At 36.9% G+C, this 24,250-nt stretch overlaps 1 protein-coding gene across 1 annotated transcript in view; it reads right to left on the bottom strand.

The window, feature by feature from the left end:
* The window catches only part of A2M (alpha-2-macroglobulin), a 52,098-nt gene that overhangs the window by 12,809 nt on the left and 15,039 nt on the right, over positions 1 to 24,250 (bottom strand). Inside the window, exons 13-22 of the mRNA XM_055280728.2 lie at positions 24,128 to 24,191; positions 19,075 to 19,217; positions 18,304 to 18,453; positions 15,525 to 15,686; positions 14,963 to 15,074; positions 13,252 to 13,366; positions 10,963 to 11,191; positions 10,117 to 10,243; positions 9,663 to 9,784; positions 8,951 to 9,002 (exon numbers count right to left, since the gene is read on the bottom strand). Coding sequence (XP_055136703.2) covers positions 8,951 to 9,002; positions 9,663 to 9,784; positions 10,117 to 10,243; positions 10,963 to 11,191; positions 13,252 to 13,366; positions 14,963 to 15,074; positions 15,525 to 15,686; positions 18,304 to 18,453; positions 19,075 to 19,217; positions 24,128 to 24,191 — 1,276 coding nt within the window. The remainder of the gene's footprint in view (positions 1 to 8,950; positions 9,003 to 9,662; positions 9,785 to 10,116; positions 10,244 to 10,962; positions 11,192 to 13,251; positions 13,367 to 14,962; positions 15,075 to 15,524; positions 15,687 to 18,303; positions 18,454 to 19,074; positions 19,218 to 24,127; positions 24,192 to 24,250) is intronic.

Here is a 24,250-nt window from a genome sequence, read left to right as displayed (position 1 = left end):
TATATCTTTCTAAACAGCTCTATGACCCAGAAGCTAGGACTATGCCTTATACCTAAACTTCCCCTGAAAAGTTGTCCTCCTTTGATACAACAGTAATACATAAATATCTTAAAAATGGGCTACTGGTTTCCTGTGATTTTCAGAATTTCTTCTTCAATGATCTTTTCAGTAATTTATGTAGAATTGCATGCCAAATAACAAATTGTAAGAGCCTGGTGATGTTGTGATTCAGTTGCTGTCATCTGATGGCTGACACAAGATGGTTATCACAAGATGATCTATTTAGTCCCCACTGCCAACTTCCTCACTCAACAGTTCTATGGAGAAAACACCAACAACAAAGCCCTATAAGTATACATAAGTAAAGGAAAAATTACCCACAAAAGTTCCTGAATTCTATAATAATGGTATGTTCTTTCTTCAAATTTCAGATATAAAGATAGTATTTTTATGGAAAACCTAGAAAATTGAGGGTAAGGAAGTGAAGATGAACACTATTTGATGCATTGAAAATAAAATAATTACTACTCATGAACATACATTTAGTTCCATTTTAATCTTGGTAAATTATATGAAATGAAAATGAGAGAGGTATAGTATTTATTTTCATACTGAATCCTTTCCTCATAAAATTCATATTAAAATGTTTCTTAAAAAAAAGCCATAAGCGTAGTTAAAGGACAAATGGCTAAGCAAAATAAAATGCTTGACTCACTAAAAATAAAATAACTGCTACTGATGAACATACATTTGCTACAATTTTAATACTGGTGAATTATATACAAATGAAAAATGTAGCAGTTATCTTCCCTTTCTCATAAAATTAATATTAAAAGTTTTGTAAAAAAAACAGGTGCCATAAACAAAGTTAAAAAAATGACCAAGTGAAAGAAAATATCTGCAACATATTCAACAGATAAAGAATTACTATCATACAACTGAGTCAGAAAAAAACTACTCAAAAGACAAATGGCCAAAGATTACAAAGGCAATTAATAAACATGCAAAAATAAGGTCATCCTTGTAATTAAGAAAATATAAATTAAAACAACAATAAAATTTTCTAAATTTTTGGCAAAAATTAAAATGAAAAACTTTGATGGTAACAGATGATGGCAAGTATAATGCTATGGAAATGTATCCTGGTGGAAGTATAAATGCATTTAGGTAATAAAGAGGAGGATTTTCTTTTTGTAGTTCTATTAAAACTCAGAATAAAGCAAGATGATAGACTAGAAAGTCTCAGGATCTTCCTCCCTCCACAGAAAGTCCAACTAGCTACTATCCACAGATCAGAAAATCTATTTTGAAAACCCCAATACTTGGAAACAAGTCTAGGCCACCTACATTGCTCACAGAACTGAGTGAAGACAAATTAGAAGGGTAGGAAGAATGGTCTCACTTTGACCATGTGACTGTTCCCACTCCTTTAGGTTAGCACAATGCCAGATAGAGAGGATTTCCCTGGGGTCACAGTTTCTACAGCGGGGAAAGAGAACCAGAGGTAGACATCAAGATTCTCAAGTATTCAAAGACACTTCTCAGGAAGCCCACTCTGGTCTCATTTCACCGGGAACACAGGAAGTAATGAGGTCAGGTAGAAACAAAGAAGGACAGAGCTCACAGTGACCAGCATGTGGATTTTGGTGGTGCTTCTGTGTTTCTGCCAGCTATGGCACCCATTCAGAGATACCAGCCAACTGCATGGCCCATCTGCAAAACTGAGCTGGTCACTTTCAGAAGCATGTTGGGAAGTTCAACCTAGCTTGAGTTTCCAGACGGCCAGTCTGTAAGCCCAGCTTCAGAACTTACGCCAGTGACCCCACCCAGGTAGAAGACACCACCTCTGTGTATTTCATAGAATGTAGGGGTTAAACATGCTTGACCTGGGAGTCTAAAGGGTGGCTCAACTCAGCTAAAACCTCACTCCATGGCTCCATTCACAAGGGTGGGGTAGCAATCCTCTATTATGCACATCTAAGAAGTATAGTATTTATTTCTGCCCATCCCAAGAAACAACTCCACCTAACCTCACAGCCCAGATTGTGACCCTGCCTAACTTCATGTCCCAAATAACAGAATCATCCAGCCAGGCAACACATCTTGTGACTGGCCTGACCAGAGGCCATTGCAGTACCCAGCCAGCAGCTCTACCAGACAGCAGAGACAAAACAGTGATCTTGCCAGAGAGCAAGGCCCAACCAGTGGCCCTACCAAACATAAGAGCAAAGGCAGTGGCCCAGCCAACTAGGGAACCCATGAAAAGCTCTGCCTGCTCAAGGTTGTCACCAACTGATCTTTCCAGAATTATAGGCTAGACTAAATAGCAAATGTTTATCCCTGCCAAAGAATACCTATAAAGGCCAGAAGAAGTGGCTTTCTTCTCAAATGCACAAACAATGCAAGGACACAGGATTATGAATAATCAAGGAATGATGACACCTCCAAAAGAAACTGACAAAGCTAAAAAAATTGACCTCATAGAAATAAAGATCTATGAAATCACTGGCAAAGAATTCAGAATAATCCTCTTGAAGAAATTCAGTGGACTACAAGAATATATAAATACTAAATTAAATGAAATTTGCAAAACAATACACCAACAAACTGAGAAGTTTGACATAGAAATAGAAACAATTGTGAATAGTGCTGCAATAAACATATGTGTGCATGTGTCTTTATAGCAGCATGATTTATAATCCTTTGGGTATATACCCAGTAATGGGATGGCTGGGTCAAATGGTATTTCTAGTTCTAGATCCCTGAGGAATCGTCACACTGACTTCCACAATGGTTGAACTAGTTTACAGTCCCACCAACAGTGTAAAAGTGTTCCTATTTCTCAGCATCCTCTCTAGCACCTGTTGTTTCCTGGGACATGGATGAAGCTGGAAACCATGATTCTCAGCAAACTATTGCAAGGACAAAAAACAAAACACCGCATGTTCTCACTCATAGGTGGGAATTGAACAGTGAGAACACTTGGACACAGGAAGGGGAACATAACACTCCAGGGACTGTTGTGGGGTGGGGGGATGGGGGAGGGATAGCATTAGGAGATATACCTAATGTAAATGACAAGTTAATGGGTGCAGCACACCAACATGGCACATGTATACATATGTAATAAACCTGCACATTGTGCACATGTACCCTATAACTTAAAGTATAAAAAAAAAATAGAAACAATTATCTGCAACTTAGCTAATATTGTAAAATAAAAAACAAATAGAAACAATAAAAAAGAAACCAAATAGAAATCCTAGAAATGAAGAATATAATGACTAAAATTAAAAATTCAATAGTAAGCTCAACAGCAGACTTGATCAAGGAGAAGAATCAGTGAGCTCAAAGATAGAGTATTCGGAATTATCCAGGCAGAAGAGCAGAAAGACAAAAGAATGAAGAAAGCCTATGGAAATTATGGGACATCATCATGAAATCAAACCTTTGCATTAACGAAAGTCCAGAAGAAGAAGAAAGAGACTATAAAGCACATTTAAAGCAATAATGAAAAAAAAGAGTATAGAATCAGGAAAAAAAAAAAAAAGCAATAATGGCTGAAAACTTCCCTAATCAGGGGATAGATGCTAGCATCCAAGTACAGGAGGCACAGAGGTCTCCAATGAAATTCAAATGAAAGAATTGCTCACTAAGACACAATAATTAAACTATCAAAAATCGAAGACAAAGAAAAAATTCTGAAAGCAGAAGGTGATAAAGAAACATATCACATACAAATGAATTCCAATACAACTAACCATGGATTTTTAGCAGGAACCCTGCAGGCTGAGGGAGAGTGGAATAATATATTCAAAGTACTGAAGGAAAACAAAAATAAAAACAATGTGTAATCAAGAATTCTTCATCCAGCAAAACTGTCTTTCAGAAATGAGGGAGAAATAAAACATTCCCAGACAAACTAAAAGCTAAGGGAGTCGTCAACATTAGGCCTGCCTTCAGGAATTATTGAAGGGAGTTCTTTAAGCTGAAACAAAAGGCCCCTAATTAATAATACAAAAACACAAAAGCACAAAATTTAATGGTATAAGTAAAATAGAGCCATATTCAAAATACTCTATGACTGTAATACTCTAGTAGAAGGGTTAAAAGACAAAATATTAATAACAAGCATAGCTAAAAATAAATTGTCAATAAATACACATTACAAAATGATGTAAATTCTGACATCAAAGACATAAAATGTGTGTGGGGGAGTAAAAGAATGCAAAGTTAAGTTGTTATCAGCTTGAAATTGACTGCAAACCTCATAGTAACAGTAAGGCAAAAATCTTTAATAGAAGCACAGAACAAAAATTTTAAAAGATTCAAATCATATCACTACAGAACACCAAACCACAAAGGAAGACAGCAAAAGAGGAAGAAAGAAGCAAAACAGAAAACAACAAAATGGTAGTACCAAGTCATTTTTAAAATTAATAATTACCTTGAATGCGAATGGACTAAATTCCCCATTTAAAAGACATAAAGTGACTGAATGGATTTAAAAAAACAGGACCGAAACATATGCTAATTACAAGAGACTCACCTAATTTTTAGGGACACACATAGACTGAAAGTGAAGAGAAGGAAAAAGATATTCTAGGTAACGGGGACTAAAAGAGAGCAGGGGTAGCTATACTTATATTCAACGAAACAGACTTAAAGTCAAAGAGACAAAGGAGAACATTATATAGTGATAAAAGGGTCAATTTATCAAAAGGATATAACGATTGTAAATCTATACATATCCAACATTGCAGCACCGAAATATATAAAACAAATATTAAAGCTTGAAGGGAGAGATATGTTGCAATGCAATAATATCAGGGAATTTCAACATCTCACTTTAAAAAATGGATAGATTATTCAGAAAGAAAATTAATAAGAAAACATTGAACTTGACCAACACTTTAGATCAAATAGACCTAATGGATACAGACAGAACATTTCATCTCAAGCACACAAGAAACATTCTCCAAGATAGATCATATTTTAGCCCACAAAACAAGTCTTAGCAAATTTAAGAAGACTGAAATCATATCAAGTATCTTTTCTGACCACAATACTATGAAAACTAGAAGTGAGTCACAGGAGGAATTAGAAAAAATTCACAAATATATGAAAATTAAACGACATGCTCCTGAACAGCCAATGGGTCAATAAAGAAATTTAAAAGGAAATTCAAAAATATCTTAAGACAAATGAACATGGAAATGGAGCATAACAAAACATAGCATAAAATAAAAGCAATTCTAAGAGGAAAGCTTATAACAATAAACACCAAAAAAGAAGAAAATTTTCCAATAAAGATACTAATGGTATTCCTCAGAGAAGTAGGAAAAGAAGAACAAACTAAGCTCAAAATTGGCAGAAGGAAAATAATAAAGATTAGAGCAGAAATAAATCAAATACAGACTAGAAAAAGAATACAAAAGATCAATGAAACTGAATTGTTTTTTTAAAAAAAACAGACAAAACTTTTAGCTAGATTAGCTAAGAAAAAAGAGTGAGGCCTTAAATATATAAAATCAGAAATGAAAGAGGAGAAATTATAGCTGATACCACAGAAATACAAAGGATCATAAGAGACTATTATGAACAAGTATATACCAATAAATTGGATGATCTAGAAGAAATGAATGCATTTCTAGGCATATACATACTACCAAGACTGAATCATGAAGAAATAGAAAATCTGAACTGACAAATAATGAGTAAGGAGATTGAATCAGTAATAAAAAGTTTTCCATTAAAGAAAAGCCTAATAACTGTTGCCTTCACTGCTAGGTTCTACTTATCATTTAAAAAGAATGAATACCAATCCTTCTCAAACTCTGCCAAAAGCTGGAAGAGGAAGGAATACTTTCAAGCTCATTTTATGAGGCAAGCATTACCCTGATACCAATGTCATAAAAAGACATTACAAAAAAGAATTACAGGCCAATATTCTTGATGAATATAGATGCAAAAATCCTCAATAAAATACTAGCATAGCAGCTAAGCATGGTGGCATACACCTGTGGGTGGCTGAGGTGGTAGGATTGCTTGAGCTCAGGAGTTCAAGTCCAGCCTGGGGAACACAGCAAAAGCTCATCACTTAAAAAACTAAACCAACCAACCAACCACACGAAATAAACTAGCAGACTAAGTCCAACAATACATTAAAAGGATCATCTACCTAGTCAAGTGGGATTTATCCCCGAGTTGCAAAAATTGTTCAACATATGCATATCAATAAATGTGATACATCACATTTACGGAATGAAGGGTAAAAACCATATGATCATCCTGTTAGAGAAAAAGTATTTGACAAAATTCAATGCTCTTTCATGATAAAACTCTCACCAAATTAGATATACAAGCAATGTTCCTCAACACAATAAAGGCCATGTATGATAAACCTATAGCTTACATACTTAACAGTGAAAAATTGAAAGACTTTTCTTTAAGATCTGGAACAAGACAAGGATACACACTGTCACCATTTATTTTCAAAGTAGCACTGGAAGTAGCAGCAAGAGCAATCAAACAAGAAAAAGAAATGAAAAATATCCAAATTGACAAGGAAGAAGTAAAATTTTCACTGTTGGTGATGACATTATCTTATATATTGGAAGCTCAAAAGACTTCACCAAAGGGCTGCAAGAACTTATAAATGAATGCAATAAAGTTGCAAGATACAAAATCAACACATAAAAATCAGTAGTATTTTCTATATACTAACAATGAATGATCGAAAAAGAAATAAAAACAATCCCATTTACAATAGCTATGAAACAATATGTAGAAATAAATCTAATCAAGGAGGTGAAATGTACACTGAAAATTATAAAACACTGATGAAAGAAATCAAAGAGAACACAAATAAACGAAAAAAAAACATACAATGTTCATGGATTGAAAGAATTAATACTGTTAAAGTGTCCACACTACCCAAAGCAATCTACATATTCAGTGTAATCCCTATCAAATTACTGATGTCTAGTTATGGAATCATAAGTGTCATCCACAGATGAATAGATAAAGAAAATTTGGTATATATACACATAGAATTCCATTCCATTTTTAAAAAAGAAGAACATTCTGCCATTTAGGGCAGCATGATTAAATCTGGAGGAGATTATGTTAAGTGAAATAAGCCAGGTACAGGAAAACAAATATTGCATGTTCTCATTTGTATGTGGAAGCTAAAACATTCAAATTCACAGGAGCAGAGCATAGAATGGTGTTTATGGAGGATGAGGCTGGAGTAAAAGGAAGGTGGTATTCAAGGGATACAAAGTCTCAGACAGAAGGAATACATTTTTTTCTTTTTGGGATCTATTGCACAGCATGGTGAATATAGTTAATAATAGTGTATTGTATGTTTCAAACTTGCTTAGAGAATTTCAAATGTTCTCACCACAAAACATAAGTATTTGAAGTTAGCTTGATTTATTTCACATTCTATTCATAAATCATAACATCATTTTGTAAGCTGTATATATATATACAATTATAAATGGTCAGTTTACAATGTAATTAAAGAACAATCACCACCAACCACACAAAACTATGCATATCTATGCATATGCTCTCTGACTCAGGAATTTAACATTTTGGATCTACCCTAGCTGTACTTGCATATGTTCATAAGGAGGCTCTTATTATAATTAATTAACTAATTTTTTAAAGCTAGCGAATAGTTGAAAAAACCAATATAGGAAGACTAAAACACTAAGCAGAATTGTGATGTATTCATATTATAGGATTAAAAGCAATTAAAAGGAAAGACCTAGATCTACAATTTAACATAGATAAATCTCCAAGACAGGATGCTAAGTGAAAAACAGTGATTTATGGAATAAAACGTATACAGTTTATTATATGTAAATCACACATCCACAAACATATACATCTACACACATTATTTCTAAAGATAAATGGATGACAATTAAAGTACTGAAAAATGTTCAGGGGGGTGATGTTAACCTTTAATATGATGTTCTGTTTTGTTTTTTTAAAGAAGAATATATTTTTGTAAAATTAGGTAGGCAAATCTGATTACGTTGGTAATTAAAATGAAATTTAGTAAAACTATTTGATGATTAGCCCTTACACCTAAGAGATACATCAAAATGAGTAACTCAGAAATGGAGAAGTCATGATAAAAGGATTAAATGATAGGTACTCAGTTCACTTAAATGTAGAAATAAGGCTAAACGACAAGGAAGTTATGTTTTTAGGATACATTTTATATGTTACATCTTGGCAACAGATGAATAGATAAAGTATTTAGTATTTAATATGAAAAACATAATAAAGAGAAATTTGTAGATAGTCACAGAAAGGCAACGAACATATGTATGATGTTGATTCAATGTTGGTTCGGGGTGAGAATGCATTGTGCTGATAAATTTCTCAGTGTATTAATTTTTTCCTGTAAGTTTCTTCAGTTCCTTCTCAAATGATTGATAGGGCATTAGGTATGGGATAGGCATCAAACAAATATTAATATGACAATAATGGTAAAGGCCATGACAACTTTTTCTTTAAGAAATAGCAATCCCATTATCAAATACTGTTGGCTATGTAAAACTCAGTGTTAGAGTACCCTAAATTCAGCCGTCCATAGTTTGCATTATTAATTATTTAAGGAAACATCCCTTTTGGTAATATTAATTTTGATTCTACCCACTTTCTCCCTATGCCCATACCATACGCTGGTCAGAAAGTAATTTGGTGTTTGCACAGGTGCTGCAAAAGATCCAGAGTCAGAATGCAGGCTTAGGGATATTCTGATCAAATTACTTGGCCTTCCTAAGAACTATTTTCCACATTTGTCAAATGCATTGATGGTGCTTCAGGTCTTAGATCACAGAGAAAGTGTAGGAATAATATATAAATGTTCTTTGAACTTTAAATGTTAGACTTTAATGTTTTTTAAATTATGATGGTTGACTCTTACCTGATGGACAAAGCAGGGAGTTGAATGTTGTTTCCTTCTCTAGTCCTTCAGGCTTTAGGTAAAAGAAAGAAAAGTTAGTGAGAATGGACTGACCTTCAGAACATGTGTGTTAATGGAGGGAACTGCAGATATTTGGATAGTGAAGAGAAGGATTTGAACTGTATTATCTAAGAAAATTCTGTACATATAAGCAATATACGTAGGAGGTAGTTCGATGCACAAGTGAAGGAAAAATTAAGAAAGTAAATCAAAGGGAGGCTGCGCATGGTGGCTCACACCTATAATCCCAGCACTTTGGGAAGCTGAGGTGGGCAGATCACTTGAGGCCAGGAGTTCGAGACCAGCCTGGTCAACGTGGTGAAACGCTGTCTCTACTAAAAATACAAAAACTAGCTGGGCGTGGTGGTGCACACCTGCAATCCCAGCTACTCAGGAGGCTGAGGCACGAGAATTGCTTGAACCCAGGAGGTGGAGGCTGCAGTGAGCAGAGATCCTGCCACTGCACTCCAGCCTGGGTGACAGAGCAAGACTCTGCCTCAAAAACAAAAACAAAAACAAAAAAACCCCAATAAAACAGAAAGTAAATCAAGAGAGAGATAGGACAGAGAGATACATGAGAACAATATTATAAAATATCCATATATTATTATTATATTACCCACATATATTATTATATATTATTATGGACTATATGTTATTTAGGTTTACTTACTTCAACCAACAGTGGCTTGATGACTGTGTCTTTCTTTCCATATTCAGGAACTGAAGGCACCTCAGTCCCACACAGCTCTTGAGACTCTAGTGCCTCTGCGCTCACAGTGAAATTCACATTTCCTGAAAAAAAAGGCCAATAGAAATGAATAGCATCTTCCCCTTCCTCTATGCCTCCAAACTCAAGATTTATAAATGTTCAATGCTCTGTAAACTTTTGTTTTATTAAAACACAGAAGCAGGAACGGAAACATGCAAATGAGTGGTGAATGATGCTGGGAATTCAAGGTGGAGATATTGAGGATATCCTTGTAGGCATCTTAGAATGAAAGACAAAGGAAAAAAATCGCAGCATCTAGTGGTCTTTTCCTGAAGGAAGCAGCACTCAATATAAGGTTCCCACTGCCATATACAATCTTTGAGTAGAGAATTATCTCTAGGAGTTTTTTGCTCACCTAATGACTTTGGGGTTATTGCCCAGGACACAGTTTGCCGCCCGTTTGCACAGATGCATTGAGGCTCTTGTTCCTTCTCCACTGGGACAGCTAGGAAGGCGGGAGAGGCTTCCAGCTGCACACTGACCTGAAATCACACATAAGAAAGAGAGTAGAGGGGGAAGGAGAACAGAGGGAGAATGGGTTTGAAGTAAAGCATCTTGAGGAATTGGTTAGATTTCAGGTTGCCTCACATTACAGATGATATAAATGAAGATCAAGTACCTGAAATACATTTAAGCGAATCTTCATGTATCAGATTTACCTGTGTAAATTTGAGTTATTTTGGAAGCAACCTGCTGTTTCACCTGATGGGACCAAAGGAAGGGAAAGGTAATGATGGCATGCTGCTCTCCCTCTTTGGTCTGGAACTTTGACCATTCCCCCGGATCTCCCAGCAGAGGATACAAGACTTATAAACAGCTATGGTTTCAGCAGAGGTAAGATGCTCACAAACAACTTTTAAAATTAGGTTTAATATAATGAATGAGCTACGAAAAGTTAAATATATGAGATCGTAGAGGTTGAAACCTTGTAGAATCTGTCATGGGACTAGAGTACTGACTTTTGTCATCCCTGTCAGAATTCTTCATACGACACAAATACTAACTTTGAAGGAGTATAAGGGCTAAAAACTTGCTTTATGGTGCAATTTGGTATTTGGAGATCTCACAACCTGTAACTTACACAATCATGAATATCTAGTAAGCATATTTTGCATACAAGAGTTTGTCAGTACTCCTAGGAATGCAACTTTTAATTTACTTGACGGCCACCTTGTGTTTAATTTAGGAAAGAGATCCTTACCCGGATGCATTTGGGAAGGTAGTTTAGGACCGTGGCCTTGAGTGTGAAGGCCTCTCCACGGATCACAGAGTAAGGCATTGTGAGCTCCACAAAGAAGGGCTGGAAGGCTCGGAGAGAGGCAGTGGAAGAGATACCAAGTCCAGCATCTTCGGACAGGCAGAAGGCCCCTGCCTTCCACTCGGTGATGGTGTCAGGGACTGTTACTCCTACCTCAGCCACACCTGATGAGCTGGGGAGGAGGGCAAGTGAAGAACAGAAAGTAAGCAGTTAAATACATCCTTTCTAGGGAGAGAATCCCTAGGAATGATTCTACTGTCATGACTTAAAAACACTCAATAGAAGTACCAATAACGGAGAGTATAATCAAGGATTGAGACGGGAATATAAGGCCTTTTCTTCCAACTGTTTTTAATTGTAGTATATCAGAATTGTAGCATAATCTTTTACAGACAATATAGTTATAAATTTAACGTGCAGTTTGAGATTGTTCTTAAGTTCTCTTCTCTAAAATGCTATTCCACTGAGGACTGCTTTATAATTTTAAATTCTACTACTATTGTGTATAGTGGGCCTGACTGAATCTGTATTTAACTCAGGATTGCTAACCAGTGAGGGATCTCTTAACAGGCAATCTGTGCAGTCCTTGGTTGTATTAGGTCCTTATGCCCATTTTCTGCAAATCTTAGAATTAAATTTGCACAAAATTTTTTAGCTCTGATGCAATTAGATTAGTAAGACTTCTTAGCTGATGTATTTATGTTAAACATCTCCTGAAATTAGCCATGCGTTTGAAAGAAGTACTTCAGTACTGAAAAATTAGCTAACAGCTCCCAGTTTCTCCCTGGAAGGGCTTCATCTACCCACTTTATCAGTTGCTGACTGAGTGTTGGGCTTCTAAGTAGCCTGCACCGGGAAGCAGAAGGGGCAGGGAAACGACAGACTTACAGGAAGCCTGAAAAGCAGTAAGGGCACTTCCCATGCCTCCTTCTCCTGGCTCGCCCCACAGATAAAACCAGGTCTCAACATACCCCTAGGAATAATTTGTCTATGCATCAAGCACCCCAACGTTTACAGCTCCTACCTAAGGGTCTGGCTCCTAAATCACCTAGCTCCAGGAGTAGATGGAGCTCTGCAATCAGGAGTCTCCCTAGACCACAGTGAACACAGAGGTGGTTTTAAATAGGCCTTTGAGCAATGCCAGTGGCTACCCGCGCCCCCCGCCGCCCCCACCACCCCTTGGCTCAATACAGACAGAACAGGCAAAATCTCCCATTTCTGGCTGTCTCCTAAGGGTTGGGCTTCTAAACAGCCTGCATCTGGGAGTGAAAGGGAGAAGTAAACAAGACTCCAGGAGTCTGAAAGGGAGTATATGGCCATTCCAACTCTTTCTCTCCACCTGCCCCACTGGCTTGTTTCAGGGATAAAACTGTTTCCAGTGTCCCTCTGGAAGGAGTTTGTTCACTCCCCTTGGTGCAAATGTACATTGCCACAGCCATTATGGAAAACAGTATGGAGATACCTCAAAAATTTTAAAATAGAAACTACCGTATGTCCCAGAAATCCCTCTTCTGGGTATACTCCCAAAGGAAATGAAATAAGCACCTTGTAGAGATATATGTGTTTTGGTGTTCATTACAGCATTATTCACAAGTGCCAAGATATAAAAACAACCTAAGTGTCTAGGTGAATGGATAAATAAATTGTGGCTATGCATAATGGAATATTATTCAGCCTTAAGTAGAAGAAGATCCTGCCATTTGTGACAACATGGATGAACCTGGGGGAGATCATGCTAAGTGAAATAAGCCAGACACAGAACAAGTACTGCATGATCTTACTTGTATGTGGATGCTAAAAGAAGTTGAATACATAGGAACAGAGAGTAGAACGGTGGCTGGGGTTACAGGGATGGGGAGAAGCAGGTCAAAGGGTACAAAGTTGAAGTTATGTAGGATGAATAAATTTAGAAATCTAAAGGAGAGCATGAGGACTATAGTTGATAATATTGTATTGGATACTGAAACTTGGCTAAGAGGATAGATTTTAGGTGCGCTTGCCATGCACACAAAAACAGGTAACAATGTGAGCTAATGGACGTGTTAATTTGCTTGACTGTAGTAATCATTTCACTATGTGTATGTGTATATATATATATATATATATATACATCAAAACATCATGTTGTACATCATAAACATATAAAACAATAAAAACAGAAAAACTAGCAAAGAGTTTCAAATAGTCAGGGACCTCTATTGTTGCATATTGTATATGCAGGAAGTTACTTACTTTACCACCACCAAATCCCAGATCCACGTCTCAGGGAAGTACTTTCGCACAGTCTCCCTGTGAGGCTCTTCAACATGCACCTTGAGTGCATGGCCTCTTCCCATTACGTTTGAGTCTATGGTGGGTGAGGAAGAAGACATTACAATAAACATACAGGTAAAGCTTACGAGAGAACGTAATAGTTGCCACCAAAAAAAAAAAAAAAAAAAAACAACAAATTGTCTGATGAAATAGAGAGGAAGGAGGAGAGGGCACTTGGGTCATCAAGGAAAGCTTCTCTGAGGAGGAAATATGTTGGATGACTTATGAAGTATTAGAATAAGCTAGGAGAGGCCAGGCGCGGTGGCTCATGCCTGTAATCCCAGCACTTTGGGAGGCTGAGGCGGGCGGATCACGAGGTCAGGAGATCAAGACCATCCTGGTTAACACGATGAAACCCCGTCTGTACTAAAAATACAGAAAAATTAGCTGGGCGTGGTGGGGGGTGCCTGTAGTCCCAGCTACTCGGGAGGCTGAGGCAGGAGAATGGCGTGAACCCGGGAGGCGGAGCTTGCAGTGAGTCGAGATGGCGCCATTGCACTCCAGCCTGGGCGACCTGGGCGACAGAGTGAGACTTCATCTCAAAAAAAACAAAAAAAACAAGCAAACAAACAAAAAACAAAAAAACAAGAATAAGCTAGGAGTGAGCTGGGGGAGGAGGATCATAAGCAGAGGCTATAGAGACTTTGGCAGACAGAGGCTTGGATTGTCTGTGGGGCACAAGGACTCTTTGGAGTCCTATGTGGCTGCTGCCGCTGTGCTAAGTGGAGAGTGCTATGACACAAGGCTGTGATGAGGGCAGGAATCCAAGTTTCCATTGGTGTGCTCCTCTGCAGGAGCAAGGAAAAACTGACACACATGTTATGACAGTGGCTTTGAGAAACAGTTTACAGGAGGGAAAAGTTCAATGATAATAAAGACTATTCTCTGTCGTGTCAGAAGATTACAGTTAGTTTCTTTCACTCTATTCACCTTCTATTAAGGGTGTGCTGGTCAATATTTCACAACCAGCTCTCTGGAATAAAAATTGTGCATATATATATATATATATATATATATATATATATATATACCTGTACATGCATAAATTTACTATAAATCTTACGGATAAAGGATTATACAATATAATTTATAAATAATAAAATATGCCATAGACTTCATAGTGAATTCCATAGAGCCAACTGATTCTCCCTAAATGCTTTCCTTGATTTTTGACCCTCTTTTCTCTGTACTCAACTTATCCTCAATCATGATTTGACAATATGGGACTATAAATAAATACTTGATTACTATTCAGTTCATCAAAGAAGTAGCTCATGTCATTGATGAATGTGTGTGGTTCCAACATAAATATTGGCTGATGTTTTGGGGAAGTTGAACGGCTTTTTTACCTGACTGATGGAGAATGTAGTCTTGTTTTGTGAACATTTCTATTTCTGTTTACACTAATCCTACTCTTGGAAACTTTCTCTTTCCTTTTCAGCCTAACACATCTATCTCCATTTACTAGAATTTGAGTTTATATTGCTATGTGACCTTGAGCAATAACCTTAATATGTATGACTCACACATCCTTTTTTTGTTGTTAATTTTCATCACATTGTATCTTTAAAAAAAATTTAAAATTTAGTGAATATATTAGGCAATATATATTTATTAATTTTTTGTTTACCGTAAAAACCTACACGTACACCTTCAGGTCCATGCATTTCATACTGTTGAAGCTGTGGACATATTCTGGGTTTACGAATCTTTGAGTTGGTGAATGCCTTTAAGCCCATGTCCTGCAAAGGAAATTATCATCTAATCAGTAAACATATATTATAAAATACACATAGATGGATACTTCTTTTCATTGAATTTGGCAAGCAATCCAGTTAACTTAAACTTTTAACATTCACATCTGTAGAAGGGATATTCATATATTTAAGGAGGTAATTTTATCCTTTTCATTAAACTTTTTCAACAGTAATTATTTTGTATATGTGATATTAATAAACATCACAGAGCAATTAATTTCTGTGAAAAAAGAAAACTTGAATAATACTCCGAAAAGTTCCAGCTTAGTTCAGCAGCTTTTAGCAGATCTTCTGCTATTAGTAGAGAAGACACTTACCTCTTTATATCCCATTACCCTCAACTAGGACATGAAGGCATTCAAATAAAGACTTCTTTTCCATGTGTAATATTTTAAGAACCTTAAGATCAGACCATCTGCAACATAAGGAGTTTACCTCTAGGAAGCTATACATATCCTTTTCATTTGTACTTGATACTGGAGTATATGTGATTCCATTAATATAGACATTATGACGATTGACGCAGTCTTCATTGTCCTGGTCATTCAAAGGCCCAGGGAAGCCAGTGAGGTCCTTTTCTGGTAGCAGGTTATAAACCTGTACAAATACAAAAGACAAAAAGGCAAACTTATTTGTGACATTTTTTAAGTTCAAGGAGAAAAGAACAGGAATAATGAACATCTGTCTTTCTTTGAGTGCTCTCATTGCTTTGATGATTTATAGAGGGTATGGATCATTTTCTTGACACAGTGTTTTCATTTTGAAGATGTTTAACAAATTTAGGGAAAAAACAAAACACTCCATCTAAGTACTCAAGGGCCATACTACTTCATTACACAGTTCAGAGGCCACCACTAGACTCAACATTGGAATGAAATAAAACTTTATTAATTGAAAAATCAAGGTCTGTTGTATTTGTGACATTGCACAAAGCTTTGAGATGATAGAAGGAAATGATAGTTTTGTGCTTATCTTGTGGTGAGCAACTGACTCAGTATATAACAAAGTTAATGGGTGCATGTTCTAAACAGGCACACGAATAGGCATATCCTCTCTCCACAGGACATGATGGCATTTTCTTAGGTATTGTTAGTGGAAACAAAATGCTCCAGATCTTCATATAATACAGAAAACTTTAACTGTAAAATTCTAGGCATGATGCTTTCAAGTCCATTTGAAGGTGAGAAGTAAGACAGACATAAAAATTGTGATAGTTACATTGCATGATATTCGTAGGAGTTTAAAACTGATTGACAAGAACAGATGAGCAAAGTGAGTGGTGTGATGAAATCAGACACTTTCTCAAAGTATCTTAACATTTCTCATTTCCTCTCCCTGCTTTATTGTGGCATATTCCATAATTATTGTCTGTCTCATCTATGGGACAGACAATGTAAGTGTCATGAGACATAAATTTTTATCTTTCCAGTAGCTCACTGCTTGATCTCTACTAGCACTTAGTATAATGCCTAGAACACAGTGGGCATTAAATAAATGTGTTGAATGAATGACCTACACTAGTAGGAGCAAAGTGTTTCACTGGTAAAACACTAATCAAAGGTTGAGAAGAGCTGGTGTTTTAACTCAGGTCTACTACTAAATCCCTGAAAGCTTCTGCTTTATTATTAATAAATAGGATTGTCTGCCTTATCTAGCTATCAAGGTTGTTATAATTTGAAAAAATCTTTGAGAATTATAAAATTATGTTATAAAAATATAAAACATATATTATTTTCCCACATATCCTCTTGAGATCCTACCGTTGAAATGTACTTAATGCTTCCTTTAGAAGTATTCTAATATTTTCATTTAAAATCCCATTAGAAGGACAAACAAGTAAGAAATATTTTCTTATAAGTTTCTATTTCAGGAAAATAAAAATATAAATTTCTCTTTGTTAAATTATGGTAGTAGAAAAAACTTCAGTAAGAGGTTATTACAATTGTTCTCATACTAAAAATTTGAAGATGTGAGCAAACTACTATTAGTACATGCTATTAACTAGTTTTTGTTGTTCCAATTCAGCATACCCTTTTGCTATTTCTTCTATTAGCTCCATATTTTCAAAGAGTTCAGTTATCAATGTCAATTATATAGTAATTCATTTTTCCTAAGTTTTGTTCCTCAGAGATAATACATATGTTCCCTCCGAAATTATGTGTAGCTTGGGACAGCAATTATTTCAACTGATATAATTCTTTTTTTTTTTTTTTTTTTTGAGACCGAGTCTTGCTGTATTGCCCAGGCTGGAGTGCAGTGGCACGATCTCCGCTCACTCAACCTCCACCTCCCGGGTTCAAGCGATTCTCCTGCCTTAGCCTCCTGAGTAGCTGGGATGACAGGCGCCCGCCACCACCCCTGACTAATTTTTGTATTTTTAGTAGATACGGGATTTCATCATATTGGCCAGACTGGTCTCAAACTCCTGACCTCAAGTGATCTGCCTGCCTTGGCCTCCCAAAGTGTTGGGATTACAGGCGTGAGCCACCACGCCCAGCCATAATTCTTATAAAAACAGAAATCTGATATTTCATTTAGCCTGTGTAGTCTTACTGCAGGTTCGTGTATCACTTTTGTTAGGCTTTTTGAAATGTTGAAACTGGTTTGACAACTCCTATTACTGGTTGCATGGAGCTCTGGGATTTTAAGGACTTTGGGTACTGCATGGTCTTTTTACATTTTAAATATATAATTTCCGAACGGCTTCCCTGGTTGCTCAGTCAATCCTTTCTTTTATTTTGCATAACTGCACTTCTCCTATAGCATTTTTCACAATCTGCTCTGTATTCTCTCCAGCCTTGCATATATGGATGTCTTGACACAATCAGAAGATCTGAGTTTGTAATGCTATGTGCTCTTGAGCAAGAAGCGTAACATATCTGAATAACGAGTCCTTTTTTGGTTGTTAATTTTCATCACATTTTGTCTTTTTAAAAATTCTTTTATTTGATTCAATACACTGTATTAAGTGATACATTTTTTGTTTATTTTTTTTACTTGCAGAAGTGAGTAGTTTCATATATATATATATATATACATATATATATATATACATAAAATTCCTTATGAATGAAAGCCCACAGGAGAGCTCAAAGCAATTAATTCCTAGATAAATATAATTTTAATTGATCTTATCCTACTTATCCAGTCATTTTTCCTTGCTCTGAGTCCCTGGCATGGCCCTTCTTGGTTCCTGAGGCTGCAGGGAACTCACCGAGGATGCTGAGAGTTCAGCATCAGGCTTCATGAGCAGCACGCTTTGGTCCACAGCACGGAGGGCGCAGACGGACTGAGGAGCCGCTGTGACTCGCAGATGGGCGTGTGAGGCTGGGAGACTTTGTGTTGGGCTGAAGCTCAAATCCACCTGTGAAATTGGAACAAAAGGTCAGAAAAGCAAACTTCCCGGTTTACCCATGCATTCACTCGCATTTGCAGAGTGTTCCTCATGTACAATGTATAACCACTCTGCTTGACTTCGTGGAGGGTTGGCATTATGTCAGTCCTGAAGTTTTTTGTTCCCTACACTTCTCTTTCATTCTCAAGAATCATTTGAGCCATTAGAATTATTTCTAATTATTCTTATAAATTACTAGTCATGAAATGCCATTTTTATCTTTGATACACAGCAAGGTGCTTATTAATTGTGGTGGAACGTGCATGGCTCTAGGTGCTCTCGCATTTTTCTTTTGGCTCCTTAGTAGTCTTCAAAACTTGCTTACATATTTCCCAACCTTTTATCATAGAAGAAGGGAATAACATACTTTGAACTGTGTAATTGGTAAGAGGCAATGCTAGGAGAAGTTTGAGAGTTTTGTACTAGGAATCAAGTGATTCTGCTTCTTAGTATGACTCTGCCACTACCTTGCTGAATGTCTCTGGGGAATTTGTTTAACCCTTTTGGTCCTAATGTTCACATGTATAAAATAAATGATAATAGTAACTTCCAGTTTTAAATGTTGAAGATTTTATGATCTAAAACACCCACCTTGTTGGCCAGACAATTTTCAACATCATATTTTGCAGAATCCCCAATCACGTCCCCAGTAGGTAAAACGGCATAGATGAGCAATCGAGCGACAGGAGCAATGTCTGACTTCACAGGGATTGAGATGGAAAAATGGCCCTTCACTGGGGCACAAAGAGAATGAGAGGAAGCCATCATAGGTTAATGACTATTTCCATTAGTAGATGTAATAGACATAATAAACAGTAGATGTAACAAGTGGATGACTGCCTCTAAGGACTCTAGCTTTAGAAAAAAACCCTATCAAAGCCCTCTCTCCTTTCATAAATCACATACTATATTGATTTTTCACCAGCTTTAAGCTTCAGCTCACCTACCTAATGTTCTGACGCTAATTAAGGGTATGAAGACATCCAGTTCACTACCATTTGATCTAGGCCTCATACTAGAAGAGGGAAATAGAACCTGAAGTTATGAGATGTAAGAGTAAGAGTTTAACACATTGTATTCATGCTACATCCTCTTTAACCTTCTATGAGCCAATATTCGATTCTTTCTCCATAAGAGGAACACCATGCTCCTTCAGAAGTTATTTTTTGATGCCTATGTAGATTCTTTAGAGGTTGCATTAAGTTTCCTTCAGTCTGCTATGTGCTTCTGTGTTGCTACAAGAGCTAATGAGAGAGTAGATTACTGATACTTTTCTAGCAAGTTATCTTTTAGAGTCTGCTAGACTAGGAGCAACCTTCAAAGGTTTATATTATGACATATTTGCTCATGGCAAGAGTCCAGTTCAGTGGTGGAAGTACCCAATTTAATGCTTCATAAATCATGACTATCTTGAAAGAGAAAAAAGATATTTATAATAATATCAATGGCATAAATGACTCAGCACAAGACCTGGTATATACAACATATCCTGAAATCATACATTTTCTCCATCCCATTCTCTAACACAATTCTCATTTTGAGAAGAGGTCCAAGAATATTTATAGTTTAAAAATTTGGAATGAGCATAGATTATACACAACATTCTATGTATTTTATTTCCTCCCTTTTTTCTTATTTATTTATTTACTTTTATAGAGATGGGGTCTCACTATGTTGACCAGGCTGGTCTCAAACTCCTGACCTCAACAGATCCTCCTATCTCGTTCTCCCAAAGTACTGGGATTACAGGCGTGAGCCATCACAGCTGGCCCACATCAACATTTTAAATAACGCAAAGAAAATAGGCTGAAAAAAAGACAACACATATTTGATAAAGGGTGAGAAAAAAAAATTATTGTTTTCCCTCCCTCAACTTTCTTTTAATTAATATTAGATGGAAATGGTCTCCATTACTTGAAAGTATTCCTGATATTTCCCGCCCAGGAATGGAAAACCAAACATCATACCTTCTCACTCCTAAGTAGGAGCTAAACTATTAGGAAGTGGCAGCTCTTTTTTGGTTCCATATGAACTTTAAAGTAGTTTTTTTTCCAATTCTGTGAAGAAAGTCATTGGTAGCTTGATGGGGATGGCATTGAATCTATAAATTACCTTGGGCAGTATGGCCATTTTCACGATATTGATTCTTCCAACCCATGAGCATGGAAAGTTCTTCCATTTGTTTGTATCCTCTTTTATTTCATTGAGCAGTGGTTTGTAGTTCTCCTTGAAGAGGTCCTTCACATCCCTTGTAAGTTGGATTCCTAGGTATTTTATTCTCTTTGAAGCAATTGTGAATGGGAGTTCACTCATGATTTGGCTCTCTGTTTGTCTGTGATTGGTGTACAAGAATGCTTGTGATTTTTGTACATTAATTTTGTATCCTGAGACTTTGCTGAAGTTGCTAATCAGCTTAAGGAGATTTTGGGCTGAGACAATGGGGTTTTCTAGATATACAATCATGTCATCTGCAAACAGGGACAATTTGACTTCCTCTTTTCCTAATTGAATACCCTTTATTTCCTTCTCCTGCCTGATTGCTCTGGCCAGAACTTCCAGCACTATGTTGAATAGGAGCGGTGAGAGAGGGCATCCCTGTCTTGTGCCAGTTTTCAGAGGGAATGCTTCCAGTTTTTGCCCATTCAGTATGATATTGGCCGTGGGTTTGTTGTAGATAGCTCTTATTATTTTGAGATACGTCCCATCAATACCTAATTTATTGAAAGTTTTTAGCATGAAGGGTTGTTGAATTTTGTCAAAGGCCTTTTCTGCATCTATTGAGATAATCATGTGGTTTTTGTCTTTGGTTCTGTTTATATGCTGGATTACATTTATTGATTTGCGTATGTTGAACCAGCCTTGCATCCCAGGGACGAAGCCCACTTGATCATGGTGGATAAGCTTTTTGATGTGCTGCTGGATTCGGTTTGCCAGTATTTTATTGAGGATTTTTGCATCAATGTTCATCAAGGATATTGGTCTGAAATTCTCTTTTTTGGTTATGTCTCTGCCAGGTTTTGGTATCAGGACGATGCTGGCTTCGTAAAATGTGTTAGGGAGGATTCCCTCTTTTTCTATCGATTGGAATAGTTTCAGAAGGAATGGTACCAGTTCCTCCTTGTACCTCTGGTAGAATTCAGCTGTGAATCCATCAGGTCCTGGACTCTTTTTGGTTGGTAAGCTATTGATTATTGCCACAATTTCAGAACCTGTTATTGGTCTATTCAGAGATTCAACTTCTTCCTGGTTTAGTCTTGGGAGGGTGTATTTGTCGAGGAATTTATCCATTTCTTCTAGATTTTCTAGTTTATTTGCATAGAGGTGTTTGTAGTATTCTCTGATGGTAGATTGTATTTCTGTGGGATCGGTGGTGATATCCCCTTTTTCGTTTTTTATTGCATCTATTTGATTCTTCTCTCTTTTCTTCTTTATTAGTCTTGCTAGTGGTCCATCAATTTTGTTGATCTTTTCAAAAAACCAGCTCCTGGATTCATTAATTTTTTGAAGGGTTTTTTGTGTCTCTATTTCCTTCAGTTCTGCTCTGATTTTAGTTATTTCTAGCCTTCTGCTAGCTTTTGAATGTGTTTGCTCTTGCTTTTCTAGTTCTTTTAATTGTGATGTTAGGGTGTCAATTTTGGATCTTTCCTGCTTTCTCTTGTGGGCATTTAGTGCTATAAATTTCCCTCTACACACTGCTTTGAACGTGTCCCAGAGATTCTGGTATGTTGTGTCTTTGTTCTCGTTGGTTTCAAAGAACATCTTTATTTCTGCCTTCATTTCATTATGTACCCAAGTCAATCCTAAGCCAAAAGAACAAAGCTGGAGGCATCACGCTACCTGACTTTAAACTATACTACAAGGCTACAGTAACCAAAACAGCATGGTACTGGTACCACAACAGAGACATAGATCAATGGAACAGAACAGAGCCTTCAGAAATGATGCCGCAGAGCTACAACTATCTGATCTTTGACAAACCTGACAAAAACAAGAAATGGGGAAAGGATTCCCTATTTAATAAATGGTGCTGGGAAAACTGGCTAGCCATATGTAGAAAGCTGAAACTGGATCCCTTCCTTACACCTTATACAAAAATTAATTCAAGATGGATTAAAGACTTATATGTTAGACCTAAAACCATTAAAATCCTACAAGAAAACCTAGGCAATACCATTCAGGACATAGGCGTGGGCAAGGACTTCATGTCTAAAACACCAAAAGCAATGGCAACAAAAGCCAAAATCGACAAATGGGATCTCATTAAACTAAAGAGCTTCTGCACAGCAAAAGAAACTATCATCAGAGTGAACAGGCAACCTACAGAATGGGAGAAAATTTTTGCAACCTACTCATCTGACAAAGGGCTAATATCCAGAATCTACAATGAACTCAAACAAATTTACAAGAAAAAAACAAACAACCCCATCAAAAAGTGGGCAGAGGACATGAACAGACACTTCTCAAAAGAAGACATTTATGCAGCCAAAAAACACATGAAGAAATGCTCCTCATCACTGGCCATCAGAGAAATGCAAATCAAAACCACAGTGAGATACCATCTCACACCAGTTAGAATGGCCTTCATTAAAAAATCAGGAAACAACAGGTGCTGGAGAGGATGTGGAGAAATAGGAACACTTTTACACTGTTGGTGGGACTGTAAACTAGTTCAACCATTGTGGAAGTCAGTGTGGCGATTCCTCAGGGATCTAGAACTAGAAATACCATTTGACCCAGCCATCCCATTACTGGGTATATACCCAAAGGACTATAAATCATGCTGCTATAAAGACACATGCACACGTATCTTTATTGCGGCACTATTCACAATAGCAAAGAGTTGGAACCAACCCAAATGTCCAACAACGATAGACTGGATTAAGAAAATGTGGCACATATACACCATGGAATACTATGCAGCCATAAAAAATGATGAGTTCGTGTCCTTTGTAGGGACATGGATGAAACTGGAAAACATCATTCTCAGTAAACTATCGCAAGGACAAAAAACCAAACACCGCATGTTCTCACTCATAGGTGGGAATTGAACAATGAGAACTCATGGACACAGGAAGGGGAACATCACACTCCGGGGACTGTTGTGGGGTGGGGGGAGGGGGGAGGGACAGCATTAGGAGATACACCTAATGCTAAATGACGAGTTAATGGGTGCAGGAAATCAACATGGCACATGGATACATATGTAACAAACCTGCACATTGTGCACATGTACCCTAAAACCCTAAAGTATAATAAAAAAAAAAAAATAAAAAAATAAAATAAAAGCAAACATCTACTTACATAAAAAAACAAACAAACAAACAAACAAAAAAAAAGGAAGTGGCAGCTAAGCTATGAGGATGCAAGGGCATAAGAATGATACAATGGACTTTGTGGATTCAGGGGGAAGGGTGGAAGCGGGTGAGGGATAAAAGACTACAAATTGGGTACAATGTATACTGCTCGGGTGATGGGTGCACCAAAATCTCAGAAATCACTACTAAAGAATTTATTCATGTGACCAAACACCACCTGTTCCCCTAAAAACCTATGGAAAAAAAAGGAAAGTATTTTGATACTTCCGTGGTGTAAGGCTGAATGGGTCAGAATGGGGCAGCAATGCAGAGATGATGGAAATACTCACTGTCTTCCTGCGTCACAAGCAGTCCATGAGTCCCAGTTCGGACAATGCCTCCCTTTGCCATTATCTGCAAAAAAGGAAATGAAAAGAAATTAAATGTGCCAAACAGAGAATACGCTTCAGTCT

Source organism: Symphalangus syndactylus, chromosome 5, assembly GCF_028878055.3.
Source record: "Symphalangus syndactylus isolate Jambi chromosome 5, NHGRI_mSymSyn1-v2.1_pri, whole genome shotgun sequence".
NCBI classification, from domain to species: domain Eukaryota; kingdom Metazoa; phylum Chordata; class Mammalia; order Primates; family Hylobatidae; genus Symphalangus; species Symphalangus syndactylus.
Note: the sequence above shows the minus strand (reverse complement) of the source record. Positions and strands in the feature narration are given on the sequence as shown.